The sequence below is a fragment of the Aquila chrysaetos genome, chromosome 2 (assembly GCF_900496995.4).
Source record: "Aquila chrysaetos chrysaetos chromosome 2, bAquChr1.4, whole genome shotgun sequence".
Classification (NCBI taxonomy): domain Eukaryota; kingdom Metazoa; phylum Chordata; class Aves; order Accipitriformes; family Accipitridae; genus Aquila; species Aquila chrysaetos.
The window spans coordinates 56,706,341-56,721,671 of record NC_044005.1 but is presented as its reverse complement, the minus strand read 5'-3'; the positions used below and the strand labels follow the sequence as shown (position 1 = coordinate 56,721,671).

Below are 15,331 nucleotides of genomic sequence, written 5' to 3'. Positions count from 1 at the left end.
CCAATGTTGCAAGACTGTTAGAAGTTTCTTTACATTTACCCATATTATTAATACTCTTAAATTAATAAGGCACATAAACCTCATCTGAGGAATTTCAGAAAAGTGGATCCATTAATAAGTTCCAAAATGCTTCATGGGCAAAAAGAATATAGAAGAAAGTTTGCTTAATCTGCCACTTTAGAATACTAATAATATTTTCTTATGTTTTGGTTGTTACACAAAATTCAGGAGCATCTTTTAAAGTAATTGCATTCTTCATCTCCTCTGCAGCTTTGGATTTAGATGTCCAGGTGCATATTGATGCAAATAAAGCACAGGGTATTCTTGGGGGCTGTCAGAGCACACATTAACTTTTACTTTGGAGACATCACCCATCAATGTAGCGACCTCAGTATCTGACAATAGGCAGGAAAGTAGTGACTTTCAGAAGAAGTTAGAAGATATTAAATCCTTGAAGCAATTCTCTAGGATTATGGGCAGCTGATCAGCATTTAAAAATTCAGTTGATATACTAGGCAGTTATACTTGTTCAAACATGAAAAAGAAATCTTTTAATATGTCACTGCAAAAAGTTAACCAAAATGAAAATTAAAGTCACCTTTCTGAATAGTGCGTGATGAAGAAACACAACCTAATAAAGGATGTCAACTTTTGTTCTCTTTTAAAAAAGCATTCTGTGAGCTCTGGAATTCAGGAGGCCAGGTTCCATGTGATTTGTATCCTACAATCAGATGAGTCTGATGAGATCTTCAACCAAACTTCTAGAGTTTGGCTATTTCCTAGATCTCTGCCTGAGTGACAAAGAGGAAACTACTTACAGGACAACTCTCACCCCTGTACTGGCCACCTGTTTTCACAAAATACATAGAAACTTATTTAACTTTGAGAATGAACTTTCTCAATCATCTTCAGTTTAAAAAAAATTAAAATCAAAGGGAGACAGAAAGATATACAGCATGACACAGTAAGCCTCACCTCCTTAAGAAATAAGAGATTTTATAAAACCAAACAAAACACTTACCTACTACGCCAAAAGCAGAGACAGCTCGAGATAACCCAGAAGAGCCCTTCTGCCCAATCTTTGTTCTGTTTCCCAGGTCTAAACGGCCAAGAAGTTCCCTCACCTCTTGCTGCGTATACACATGCTTTAAAATAAAAGTCACTGAAGTTACTTCTTTGGTAGTTAAATGTTATTTCATGTCAGAGAATAGTAGAATTTACTTAATATACAATAAACTAAATGTCTGCTTTACATCTTCTGGGTCCTGCTTCCGTCCTACCAACAAGTACAAGATTTTATGCACAAAATTCACTGTTCACTGCAATAGAAATAGTCATGGTCACATACGAATTCAAACATTTCTAAATCTTAAGTGTTAAGATTTTAAACCATAAACTTCCTGGAAAGGAATCAAGTGTGTCCGTTAAAACTCTTGTCACTGCTGTTTATTTTGCTTCAGACATGATGTATCAGAAACACTAAAAATTTGGCTAGATAGTAATTACATGTATTTTGCACTTAGAACAGCATAGCTGAACATAAGAAAACCATTGGGAGCATATATGTAATAAACTGAAAAAGTTGGGAAAATTTCATTAAAGTGAACGTGCTGTTTGGAGATCTTGTGGCCTCTCTGATACTGTAACTAGTAATTTTCATGCTAATACTGTATGCATCTGACATATGAGAAGAAGCTGAGAGAGTTGGGATTGATTAGCCTGCCGAAGAGAAAGCTCAGAGGGAATCTTATCAATGTGTATAAATACCTGGTAGAAGGAAGTAAAGAAGTCTGAGGCAGACTCTTCTCAGTGGTATCCAGTCAAAGGACAAGAGGCAATGGGCACAAATTGAAATACGGGAAATTCCATTTGAACATAAGAAAAAGCATTTTTACTGTGGGGATGGTTGAACACTGGAACAGGTTACCCAGAGACATTGTGGAGTCTCCAGCCATATTCAAAACAAAACTGGGCATAGCCCTGAGCAACCCGATCTAGTTGATATTGCTCTGAGCACGAGGGTAGGACTAGACAATCTCCAGAAATCCCCTCCAACCTCAGTTGTTATATGATTCTACAATTCTGTAACATACCTTTGTTGAAACAGACTAAATGTGTAATATTTAAATTCACCCCCATATAGATGGTATTATTTGGAATAACTGAAAGAAACCTAAATAGAGAGGCACTCACCTTATCATCAATTATAACCAAATCCTTTGGTTCAGTGCGATCTATTTTCAAAACACGGTATTTGGTTTCTGCAGGATTACTTCCAACGAGAAAATATCGCTACATTAAAAAAAAAGTCAGAGTATTATACAAGATAAAGCAACCAAAGCCCATTGTAACGCAAGACATCAACAATGCCATTTATATAGTTTCTAGACTAGAACCATTTCAACTAACATCAAACATGTAATATTCCATATGGACTGTTAATAAACTCTTTTAGACATCAGTGCCCTAGGTAGGTACATTTGTATACAATCAACCTTTACAACTTAAAAGACCTCATTCTCTCCACTGCACAAGGAGGAAAAGAAAAATTGAAGAAAGGTGAAAACCTGTTTAGAGAGGAAAAAACGTAACTTACACAAGGTACTGTCCAACTATGCCTTGCCCCAGCCACTACCATCTTCCCATTTGCTTTGTAAAATTTAGCAGAAGCTTATACACAAGAGTTTGTAACTTCCCATGATCTAAAACTACTGTTGCTATATTGTAGTCCACTGCTATTTCTGCCAACTAGTCTTTCCTAGTCCATACTAAACACAGAAAAATTGTAAGTACTTCAGTACTGCAAGTTTTCTTCATTTTTTATTTAGATTTGCTATGATAGACTTCTCACCAATGTTCTTCTACAACACTCAAGTTTAATTTGACCAGCCATGCTGGTTAAAAATACTACTTTTTAGAAAAAGATTAGCTATATATCGCATTTAAAATAGGAAAGAAAGACCACAGATAAACATATAATGTGTCCAGTTCTGATTTAAGGGAATCAAACTATAAATGAATTTTTACATTTAGAGGAATTGATAGTAAGCACAGGTTACAGGACTGACTTGCTATAAGCAGCTTTTGTTTTACTCATTCTTTTAATCAGTGTGGTGCTACCACACAGCAAGGTGTAACTCATTAATAATGCTCAGCCTAGTAGGAAAGCATGGCAAATTCATGTGGATCTATGCAGCCAGCTCTTAACTTTAAAAGTCACATGGATTTAAGATGTGGGAGAGGAAATCAATAATAGCATTCACACAAACCTCAGAACTTCATAATTTATACCAATTAGATGTTAAGAAGCATCTTTATGTCAAAATATTTAGGGTGAAAGAAGAACTTAAAGCCCTCTTCAGCCTCCCTGAAATAACAAAAGCATCTAGATAGTCAGCTCTAAAAAAGAAAATAAAATACTCAACTTTAAAAGCTATGAAAGGAAACACCACCAACTCCTGGCTCCACCTTTTACACTGACATCACAGCACTTACTGAGTGGCAAGCGTTGCTGTTTACTCCTAAATGATAATAAAGAAGGCCCTTCAAAGTCATATGCCATCACGGCACTCCCTCACTGAAGCCTTTGAGGCAGCACTTTGCCACAGGGAACTGTTTCCTCCTGTTTTTTTAGCAGCAGCGTGCTGCTGTGCACAGCCCAGGCTCCCGAGCCTGCCCCCTCAGAGGACTCTCCACAGGAGATCCCTTAGTGCCAAGATCGGTGCTTCCCAGGAGGGAAATCATAACAACAGGGAATGGGTCAGAGTTCCCACGGCATGGCACTGAATAGCACAAAGGTGGACGATGGAGCTCTTCTGCTGGTACCACCTGCCAGCAAGAAACACCAAACCACCAAGACAGACACCTGCTTAGACCGTGCCATCACACCACCTTTTTCTTCATGCCGTAGAAGGTGAACAGGCAGAAGGAAATATCATACTCATTTGTAATACACAGATGATAAGTTAATTTGCATTTTAAGACTGCTGCTTCTCTATTTGTTGAAAATTGTTAATTAAAGCTAAACAATTTTCAGTAGTCCATAATACTATGACACAGCTTAGTGATCTCCCCCCATGTCCATCCAGCTCATTAAATGAGCACAATTTCTTCCCAAAGTGACACCTATGGTTACCGACAAATCATCCTGAATAAAAACAGAACAGTACAACTTTAAGATGCTTGTCCAAACAGCAGTTTGGACCAAAGATCACATTTAAAATTGGAACATGGCACATGACACTCAGGAAGAGACAGAGATAGATATAGGTATACAGTTGCAAATGCTATTACTAAGGAAGTTCAGCTGCATACTTCTCCATTTCCATTTTAATAGACTGATAAAACATAAGGAAACACCATGAGGAATGCATCACTCGCATCACCTTGGCAGCTGCTACAGTGAGCTATGCACAGCTTTAAGTGCTGCTGCATAGAACAGCAGCAGTTAGATTTGATGAGAAGTAATTGTATCTGCAGACTATGGTAGCAACCACCATAATGAATGGTACTTAATCTCTCTCTGAAGTCCTTTAAGGACTAATTTAGGGGTTTTGTTTTAAGTTAGAAAGGTAGGCTGTGTAATGTATTAAGGAAGGTCAATTGAGAACAGCATCAAAATCCAGCATCAATGGAGTTAAAGAAGCCACCTTCTTCAAAAGCCAGGCAATGGGAAATCTCTATTTAGCAAATGGGAAGCTTACCCACTGTGTGTTAGAGAATATTCTTAGGGAAGTAATAAAGAAGGAAACATCTGCAAAAACTTTTGAATTTGGGCTAGTCCTCAAAACTAGGAAGCCAAAATTAGACTTCTGCCTGGGAAGTTTTCAGGACTGGCTAACAATCAACAACCCCAGAATCACTTGAAAAATGGCATGATATGCCAGCTCATATTCAACCTTCAAGATCTGAAATGAAAACATAGATGATAGGAAAACTAACAATGCAAAAATTCAACAAAAAAAAAAGACATTTCAGCATTAGCTGCTTCTATTGCCAAATTTATGCATCTAATGAATAAATAAGTCTGTCTTACTGGATGACATGGAGCACAAATAAAACCATATCAGTGACATGTACTGCAATTAAATTTGCCATCACATGAATAATAGGAAAGAATAAAGAAAAATACCAAATCAACACAACACTGAGCATGCAACATCAAATAAATTAATTTCTGAGGTTGTAATATAATTGTAAAATTAATCACAGCTAAAATGCGCTGTACTGTTTGCAACTATTTTAACAAAAATCATTACAGTAGAAGAAACGAGAATCCACAGGTAAGCTACAGAAACCTTTCTGGGAGTTTCTATCCTTATTCTCTTACTCCATTTATTACTAAGTTCAACTGAATAAATTGAAGCATTTTCCAAGTGTCTTAATTCCAGACCACAGCAAAGCCACTGCATTTAGATAAATGGACAACCTTGACCAAAAAAGTACTTTCTCAACAGAACAGTACACAAGGAGAAACTGTGCAGAATTCCTCATACTAACTACTGTGCCAAAGTCCTTCAACCATCACCTGAGATGAAACATGCTGTTTCCAGTTTTAGCTGGCCCTTGGCCTTTGCTGAAACTTGTTAACAAGTGCACTGTACCAACCACAGCAGTGCACCATGCAGCTATGAGATCTGGACTGAAGCTTAATTTATTGCACAATTATCACTAAGCAACCACAAGATAGGAACAATCATTAGTCACTTCCACCTGGGACTAAGTTTTAACCAAAGCAATCTAACTGAAAGGCTTTGCACCCTCTTTCATCAATATTTTGATTCAGCCAAACCAATAAAAATAGCTTCTTCTAAAAGGAGTCTAAACAAAATAAAAACTTCTTACTGCAAACTGTTGTTTATAATGGCAGGATAATAGTTCTGAAATCAGACATGCTGCCCACAATTATTTATTTATTTTTCTTTAAGAAGAATACTTCTTAGAACTCCTGATCTAAAACTATGATTTGCTTCTTTGTATGGACTAATTATCATTAAGGAATGTTAGAACTGTCAACAACTTATTTCACTCATCAGTTAAAAGGCAACACGTAGCTTAATCAGCAGGGAAAAAAAGAGTGAAAATACACTAAAAGTTACTTGAAAAATACAGCGGTGCACCAATGCAGCCAATTTTGAAACCTGCAAATAGCATAAAGAGAACACTTAAGAACTTATACAAAATGCTTGCAAAAGATACCTGTTGAGCCCACGGATTTGTCTAAAACCAAAAAGCCCTAAGGAAGTGTGGTGGGTTGACCTTGGCCAGCTGTCAGACCCCCACCCAGCCACTCTCTCACTCCCTCCCAACAGGACAGGTGGAGAAAATAAGATGGAAAAGGTGATGGGTCAAGGTAAGGACAGGGAGATTGCCTAACATTTAGGCACAGGCAAACCAGACTTTGCTTGGGGAAAATGAATGTAATTTATTGACAATTAAAATAGGTTCTGATAGCGAGAAACAAACCCAAAACACCCCCCCCCCCCCCCGCCTCCCTTCTTCCCAGGCACAGCTTCACTCCCAACTCCTCTACCTTCCCCCTGCCCTGGGCAGCGCAGGGGGGTGGGAAATGGGGGGTTGTGGTCAGTTTGCAACAGTTCCTCTCTGCTGCTCCTTCCACCTCACACTTTTCCCTGCTCCAGCGTGGGTCCCCTCCACAGGCTGCAGCTCCTTCAGGAGATATCCCCCAGCTCCAGCGTGGTCCTCCCCAGGGGCTGCAGGAGGTCTCTGCTCTGGCGCCTGGAGCACCTCCTTCTTCGCTGACCTCGGTGTCTGCAAGGGCTGTTTCTCTCACAATTTTCCTCACTCCTCTCTCTCGCAGCTGCTGCACAGCTGTTTTTACTCGCTCAAATACACTATCACAGGAGTGCCTCCATCTTGGCTGCTGGGCTCAGCCGTGCCCGGCGGTTGGAGCCGGCTGGAACCGGCCGTGTCCGGCACGGGGCAGCCCCGGCCTCTTCTCCTCACAGAGGCCGCCCTGCAGCACCTGGGCACCTGCACCCAATACAGGAAGGTATTTCCATGCTAGTCACACCTTCTGTCAGACTAAAGAAACACAGTGGGTTGCCAGATGAGAAACCTTCACGTGAACGCTGACTTTGGGTCAGCACACTGTGATGTCTCTAATTTATGCTTAACTGGGCAGAGCAATGGTAACTGTCACCTGCCATCAAACCTCCGCCCTCCTTCACAACAGGCATAAAGTTATGCAAGAAAAAGCCTCTTCCTCAATTTTTTGTGGTAGTTTTAATACATACTGAACTTGATGGTAGATCAGAAATCTTCAAGGCATAAACAAGATATTAAATAGGGTTAAAAAAGGTATAGGTTCAGCCTTCTTCCTCTACTACACCAAAGAACGGGAGAAAAATAATTACACCTAGATGTAAAGTACAGCAAAAACTCTACCATGTTCTTTCTTTCTTTCTATAGAAGCTACAGGAATTCAGGGAGTATCTTTCATCTCCCATAGAAAGTGGCAGAATGACATGAAGAAAGGTAGAGATGATAAGGGGCAAAAAGGGGTACCTGAAAATAGCAAAAATTCAGTTGGCATGCTGTCTGCTTCCCGTAATCTGCTGAAACTCTTCAAAAGAAGCTCTTTCAAGATGAGCAATTTTAATAACGCACCCTGCCAAGCACCACCACTCTCAGGGCACGTAGGAATGACTACCCACTCTGCATCCTACAGTCACAGCTTTCGGTAATTCCCTTTTGTCCCAGGGCAACCAAAGCTTTTTTGTCCCAAACAGGACTTTGCTCTTGCTGCTCCACTGAGGGGTTCCTCAAGATTCTCCCTTCTAATTTTCAGCTACATCTATTAATTGTCAATGTATATATTTTCCTTTAGCCAAATACTTCTCCCCTCTTTAGCACCTGTTCTGCTGGATGCTTTCAGAAACATAAGTAACTGGATGCCTTTTCAGCATTCACTTCAATAGACTAAAGAAATCTTGCTGTCCCTTTGCTCCTCCCAAGACATCTCTAGCATCTGTCACCTCACTGGACCTGTTCCTGGTTGAATTCTTATTTCTTAAATGAATATGGACAGAAAGTGTACACAATATACCATACAAGGTCTCATTATAGAGATACATTAGTATTTCTCATTAACGACCATATGATAAAAGATCACATCTGCCTTTTTCAGAGTTGTACTTCATCGGCAGCTCAACCTCCCATCACTTCTTCAGATAAAACACCCAGACCCTCTTCCTCCCCTTCTACTGCTTCTGAATGGAGAAACTCTCAACAAACTTTCACTGGTGTGTAATCTATCCTAAGGTGCATGAAGGTTCACAGTATACCATTCTATTTCAAATTATTTCTTTCATCTGCTCCTGAGGGTCATCATTTCTTGCTATCTTGTGCTCTGATTATCCTAATTATTTGCAATATTTCAAAACTCTAATCAGAGCTGACCCACATTTTGGGCTAATAACATTACTGAAAATGCTGAAGTATATCGGTCCTAAAACCGTTACTTGAAAAACATCAACCCTATGAGATGATTCCTTACTCACTCCACACTGACTTCTCTACTAACCTCCCTCCTTCCATTAGCAAAGCCAGAGGTTTTCCTTGTGGCACTGCACCTCCATAGAGGATTTGGTTTAAATACATAAGGCCATCTACTTTTTAGATGAAGATTTGCAAAACAACCAGGTTAATCTGATAGCATCTTTGTAAGTCTAGACTGCATTTTATGTCATTTACCTCAATTTTCTATTACTTCCCTACAGAAAATTATGTACAGGACTTCAGGATGGATTAAATAATCCATTTGTCACATTCCAGTCACAGCACCACCCTTGACATGAACAACTTCAAAATATTTACAGTCATTCCACTGTTTAGTATGCCTACATCTTCAAATTTGCATGTTGAATATATTTAATTTTATTTCTACCCCAACACTGATTGTTCCCTTTTTCATAACCTCATTCTTGTTACTCATTTTATCTTCACCCCTCGTTCAGTACATTTGTACTCATAAAGTAAATTCTTACTTTAAACAAGGAAAAACACTCATTTAATTTTAGGGCCATAACAAACTTCATTTTGAAAATAAAAAAATAGTGAAAGAAAATACCTATTTTTCTTCATCCTTCTGTTACATTTAAATACATCAATTTGTGATCATTTATCCTCAAACCCTCATCACCATTCCATCCAGAAAAGTGGATTCACAATAAAACCAAATCTATAAGAGAGTCTCTCGCCCACTGATCTAGTGACTACATGAAGACACCCAGGACAACACAGGACAAAAGAAATAAAACGTCTGCCTACGCTGTTTTGGTGACATACATTCGAAGGCACATCTTTCACATGCAGTGTGGTGCTACCTCTTTTGAACTTTATTTTTGTTCTGCCTGAATAGCATATACCCTTCAAAACTTGTGGTATTCTCATCACTGCTATTCCACCAACTATCTGCCATACACATAAATGATCTCAGATCCCACATACACCAGTTGATTAAGTTTCTCTATTTTATTGGCCATATATCTGGCAGTATATCAAGACATTTAAGGCAGAAACAGTGCTTTCCTGAGTTTCACAAAACTCATTCTCTTGTCCCAACTCTATCCTCTGCTCCATTACGCCATTGCCATTTCTAGAACCCCATTACAGAGGGAATAGTGCAGTCAGCCGAAAGGGGCTGTCTTCTGCTCATGAAACCATTCCAGAGAGACCAAATTTCACAGCCACTTCTAGGTAGAAAATTATGATAGCTAATGGTTGCCCAGTAGATTGTTCACTAATTTCAACATTTTTTAAATGCGTCAGATAACCATCTATATAAATCAGTGCACTTCCTAATTCAGTAAAAATTCTGTAGCTTTTTCTGTGAAATCATCTTCTACATTAAAGTTTCTCCAATTTGACCACAAACTAACTTCAGCATTAAATAAGCAAACCTTGTTTTTCTTAATATAAAAATGTTCCAATTATTTTTAGAAGAAATGAAATTAAAAAAAAAAAAAACAACACAAAAAAACCAAACCCACAGTTTTCCCTGGGGAAAAGGGCAGAAAAATCTACAGGTAATTATGCTAGTCACATTGCTTAATAAGTTTGTGCAAGTCATTTGGATACTGTGGAGATGGAGACTGTAGAAGAACCTGATTAGAATAAAATAATATTAATTAAGCCTCATAATATCCTGAAAGATAGGCAAGTGATATGCCTTTATAGAGATGGCACAAATTGACTTGTTCAATGTCACACCACCTCAGGGAAATGAGAATTTCCAATGAACTAACCTACAGCTTTCAGGTGGGCTTCATTTGGGGGATACACAAAAGTTCCATCTTCTGAAGAAGAGAGGAAAATATCTTTTGTTTCTTACTAGTCATATTGCTGAAATATCTTTACTGCCCTCTGGTGTCCATTTCAGCAGTAAATATATGCATAAAATGTATTCAGATCAATGCCAATTATATTTCAACTGTTTCAGCTCATTTTTCTGACTTCTGAACAAGCCTTCAACTTCCCAGGACAAAGAGGAGATAGAATTCACATCTCCATGGTATTTATTGTCCCAAAGCATCAGTTTAAAAAGTAGGTCTCAGCAACTACCCTAAATATAAACGTTAATAGAAAATACAGAGTTTTGCTCTCTGTTGCTTCAATTGACCCTGTGAATTCAGTTTCTCCTCGCCTCTAGGAGTCTTTCTTGTTTGATGCCAGTAACACCACCAGAGCCTTTCCTGTTTGACTTAAATAATGCTACTGTACTCAAAATCAACCAAAAAAACCTCTCCCTAAACCATTTCCACTTTTTCCACTTTCTCATCCATGTCATCTCTTCCTGCTTTAACATGGAGGGGGTTTACAGGAATAAGCAGTATGATCAGTGTAAACACCACTGTTTCTCCCACTGCTGACAAATGAAGTCATCCCTTCCTTGCCCACTCAAGATCTCCACATGGAATCTTACAGTTTCATGTTACCCTATATCTGACACAACTCCAGGTCCTACATGCTTACATGGTATCTAGCAAGCATATGGCCTTAGGGAAATCAGAAGAGTAACCTGAACCAGGAGAAAGCTATTCAATTTTATGTCTGGGTGATGCTTCTGTCACATCAGTGACTAACTGTCACAGCTGGTAACTGCATGATTGTGAGATTTTATGCAAAGGAGGCTGCATGAGGGGCACCTTGGGGAGAAGAAGTGGAAACTTTTGTCAGCAGCCCAACGTGACACTGAATCAGCTGTAATGGCCAATTTCCCTCTAAAATTCTCCGTGACCTGATCAAGCCTGAAGTCCAGTTTTGGGCTCTGCAGTACAAGATAGACATTGACATACCACAGTGAGTCCAGCAGAGAGCTACCAAGGTGATCAGGAGGACAGAGCACATGTTGTATTGGGAGAAACTGAGAGAACTGGGTTTTTTTCAGCTTTCAGAAAGCTTTGGCAGGATCTCACTCCTGTCTAAAACTATCTAATGAGAAGGTGTAGGTAAGACAGAGCCAAACTCTTCCAAGGAGTGAACAGTGGATGGACAAGATGCAACAGATACAAGTTGAAACATGCAAAATTCCTACTTAATATAAGGAATTTCTCTCCCCCCCCCCCCCCCCCTTTTTTTTAAACCATGAGGGTGGTCAAGCACTAGAACAAGTTTTCTGCAGAGGCTTAAAATCTACGTATCTGGAGGTATTCAGAACTCAGCTGTACACAGCCCTGAGCATCATGCTCTTGTTGAAGCTGCTTTGAGCAGGGGGCTGGACCAGATGATCTCCAGAAGTCCCCTCTAACCCACATTAGTCTGTGAGTTTATTAAGTGCATCAAACCTTTTCAAATAATTACACCAAAATGATTCCTATAGCATTTTTCCTTTTGAAAAAAGGACTAGAATTTGAATATCAAAACTCAAAGCGCTGCAATTCGCACTTCTTCATTTTTTAAGTAAGAACATAACCACATTCAGGAAAAATACTCCATTTTCATCACCCACAAGAAGCGACTGAAGAAACAGCTTTGAGGCACCATTACTCAGCTAAGACATTTCAAGTGGCACATGGTGATCCACAAACCGGTGCCTTTCATAGCTGATCAAAACCATCTTGCCTCCTGAAGCAATCAGGACTGCTGGATCTGCCCCCGACTGAATGCTGAACACAGCAAAGCATGGGCAAACCCGCCCACTCGGGCAGATACTGCCAGCTACCAGTAGCCAGATGTGAAAAGCTGCGGTTCCTGAACTAACAGGATCAACTTGAAAGGCCTAGAGAATTGTAGCTAGCTGACAGAACCCTAAAGTGTAACGTTGTCTCTGTAAATAGCAGGTTGTCTCTCAGCAACTGAGCCTTAAAGCTCAGAGAGAAGCCAGATATCCATGCATGCCAGTCACAAAAAACCAAATCTCAGCTATCTGAAAAGTAGTATGAATTGTGAATCAAGAACAACTAAACGCAGTAATTCAGGACCTGACCTGGGAAACTCATTTCCCCATTGCCCTCCCCCCATATAGCAACAATTTAGCTGAAAATAAAACAAGTGTTTTCCAGCAATGCTGAGTAAGTTAAGACAGCCATCAAAACGCCTTTAGGCATAGGAAAGAAAATAACATTCTGGAAAGCAAGGGTAACCTCAATGTTTTTCATTTACTGGTACCAATAATTCTGCATGCTTTAATCTTCCTCCTCTGTTTCACAGGCTGTTTAATGGGGAATTAGCACAAAAAGCACAAACCTACTTCTGACAGAACCAAAGCTGCAAGTCAGATTCTTCTTTGCGTTGGGACCACTTGCGCAGGCCAAATTGCATTCCTTTCAGCCTACATGAGCCATTTCGGTAAGCTTTCAAGAGGCTACACTGACTTCAGTGTATAAACTATCTTTATCACGGCAGCTAACAGCTGAACTTGGCACTAGAGCTAACTGTTCCATTTAAAGCCATGGTACCTAACTCTATCCAAAACTACCTCAAGTGAAAAAAAACCCATCCTATGAAACAAGAGAAACTACACAAAGAAATGTGATTGGGAGCTAAAGGATGATAAACACAGTGGTATTATCTCAGGTTATTTACAGTAAGACTCAGATTCTGACTCACACATGGTGCTCATCACATGGCTAAAGAAGCAATTATCACTCAAACCTCCAATCCACTTTGCCCACAGCAAAAGTTCTGTGAATAACACATCTCTCCAGTTTCTGCAACGGAATATTAAGGAATCCTAAAAATCTTCAACAGCTGACTTCCAGAGGCGAGGCTGAAAACTCTGGAGTTGTTCCACAAGCCACTCAGACAACGAGCACTGGAATCTCTTAGAAGTAGCAGAGAGACAGGTGCGGGCGATAACCACTGCAGCCACCCTGTTTAAATTCTTAATTCAAATCTTAAATCTTTAATTGCAGACAACTTCAGCTGTCCAGTTTTAATTCACAGTATACGAGTCAGCACCGTTAGCCGGGCTGAGTGACGGCAACCACACAACAAAACAAGCAGGTAGCTGCGCAAACACCGACAGCAACGTGGGGCCTAAACTTCACCCCCCCTCGCCCCAGCCACCACCCCCGCCGCCTGGCAGCGCAGGGGCCCGAGCTTACAGACCCCAGGCTTAGGTTAGAAACCAGCTCTTTAAGTCACAAGGCAGAGAGACACGGGGAAGACTAGAATTTTAAAGACTTTTTTTAGTTATTGGTATGTTTTGGATGAGTGACCAAAAAAAAAAAACCCTAAACCAACAACAAAAGAAGAGAAAGGTCACGAAGGGTTTTTTGACAAGCTGCAGGCCAGCCGAGGCGGCAGCCCCACGACGGGGGAGCAAGGACATCCCCCCCCCCGCTCTGCCCCAGCGCGGGGGCCGCCAGGCGGGGCTCCTCGCCGGCCCCCGGCAGCGGCGGCGGCGGGGGGGGGCAGACGCTACTTACAGCCCTGGTCTCGTACAGCACCAGCTTCTGCACTGAACTGATCAGGGGGGCGGCGGCAGCAGCAGCAGCAGCCGCCGCCGGCATGGCGGCCGCGCAGGGCTCGGGCCTTGCCCCGGCCCCAAGGCACGGCGGGGGCAGGGGGGGCTGCCCGCCAGCAGCCGAGGGAAAGCAGAGCTCCTGCCGGTGAGGCGGGCAGGGGACGGGGGGCGAGGACGCGACGGGGCTGGGGACCGGAGACCGGCCCCCGCTGCCGGGACGGGTGGAAGCCGGAAGTGCCGGCGCGCAGGCGCGCCCACGGCCGGGCGAGAGGAGAGAGAGAGAGAGCGCCTGCGCCGCCGCCCGAGGGGGCGGTGGAGCCGCGTCACGCGTGGCCCCTCGGCAGCGCCGGTCCCGCCGCGGCGGGGGCGGCTCAGCGGGGCAGGCGAGGTGGCGGCATCAGCCGCTGTTGCTCCCGCCGGGCTCCCCTCGTTGCGGGTCCGCCCGCAGGGGTCAGTACCAGGAACAGCTCCGAAGCCCCGCCCCCTACCGCCCGCGGCACCTCCCCGCGCGGGCTTTGGGGGGGTGTGTCCGCCTTCATCCGCCTTCCGAGGGGGCGGGGCGAAGGGAAAGGGGGCGGTGCTCTTCGGTTGCCCGGGTTACGGGCGTACACGAGCCGGTGGCGGCGGGGCGCGGGCCGCGCTGTGCCCCCCGCGCCGCCATTTCGCTCAACGTAAGTGACCCCCCCCCCTCAACGGCCCCGTTCCTGAGGGGCGCCGACTGGGGCGGTCGTCTTCGCGCTGCCGGTCAGGGGCGTGCTGGAGGGGCGGGGAGGGCGGGGGGGGAACAAGGCCCCTCCTAGCTTTTAGTCGGGGGGGGGGGGGGGTGGGGTGTGTGGTTTATTTCTTTAGTTTGGTTGGGGTGTTTTTTGTAGTTAGGAAATTGCGCCGTAATTGTGAAGGTTCGGGAAGGAGTGAAACTGCTGGAAATGTCAGGTGAAGTTCACCTAGTGCGTTTCCATGAGAGAAATGGAGGGTTGGTCTGTGTGTGGTGGGTTTTTTAGTATTGAAATACTGTCCCTATTGCTCAGAAGGTCTTACTCTGAAAGTGTCAGAACGTTTCAGTTTGATGTTTCAAAACAAATTTTTTCAGATTTTCATCCTGTAGTAGAATTTTTTTAATTTAAAAATGGGGTGCGCTGGGGGCTGAGACTTAAGTGGCCCTCTAAAGAAAGCAATGTTTTCTCGAAAAAATGCTTCTCAAAAGGTATGCTTTCTCGAAGCTGTGCTTCATCAATCTCACGTTTTTGGACCCCATTTGCTCGAAAGGCCCACCCAAATTTTGCTCCAGCTTACCTTAATTCGAAACTTGCTTCTGTTTTACTTTGTAGCATAGCGCTGGATGTGCAATCTCGTGCAGTCCTGGAAGAGCTGGGAGTTATGAGAGGATTACAGAACAGATCA

General features: G+C 42.3%; 2 protein-coding genes across 6 annotated transcripts in view; one reads left to right on the top strand and one right to left on the bottom strand.

Annotated features, from left to right (window-relative positions):
- FIG4 (FIG4 phosphoinositide 5-phosphatase) overlaps positions 1-14,006 on the bottom strand; it is a 74,428-nt gene extending 60,422 nt beyond the window's left edge. For 2 of the 3 annotated variants that reach the window (XM_030007377.2, XM_041127232.1), the window contains exons 1-3: positions 13,893-14,006; positions 2,194-2,292; positions 1,022-1,145 (exon numbers count right to left, since the gene is read on the bottom strand). In XM_030007377.2, the coding sequence (XP_029863237.1) occupies positions 1,022-1,145; positions 2,194-2,292; positions 13,893-13,976 (307 nt within the window). In that variant the 5' untranslated portion in view covers positions 13,977-14,006. Of the gene's footprint in view, positions 1-1,021; positions 1,146-2,193; positions 2,293-7,527; positions 8,329-13,892 lie in introns of those variants that run through there. The other variant, XM_041127235.1, reaches the window with a different exon arrangement.
- LOC115338651 (zinc finger and BTB domain-containing protein 24-like) overlaps positions 13,975-15,331 on the top strand; it is an 84,649-nt gene continuing 83,292 nt past the window's right edge. For all 3 annotated transcript variants that reach the window (XM_030007371.1, XM_030007370.1, XM_030007372.2), the window contains exon 1: positions 13,975-14,075. In XM_030007371.1, the coding sequence (XP_029863231.1) occupies positions 13,975-14,075 (101 nt within the window). The remainder of the gene's footprint in view (positions 14,076-15,331) is intronic.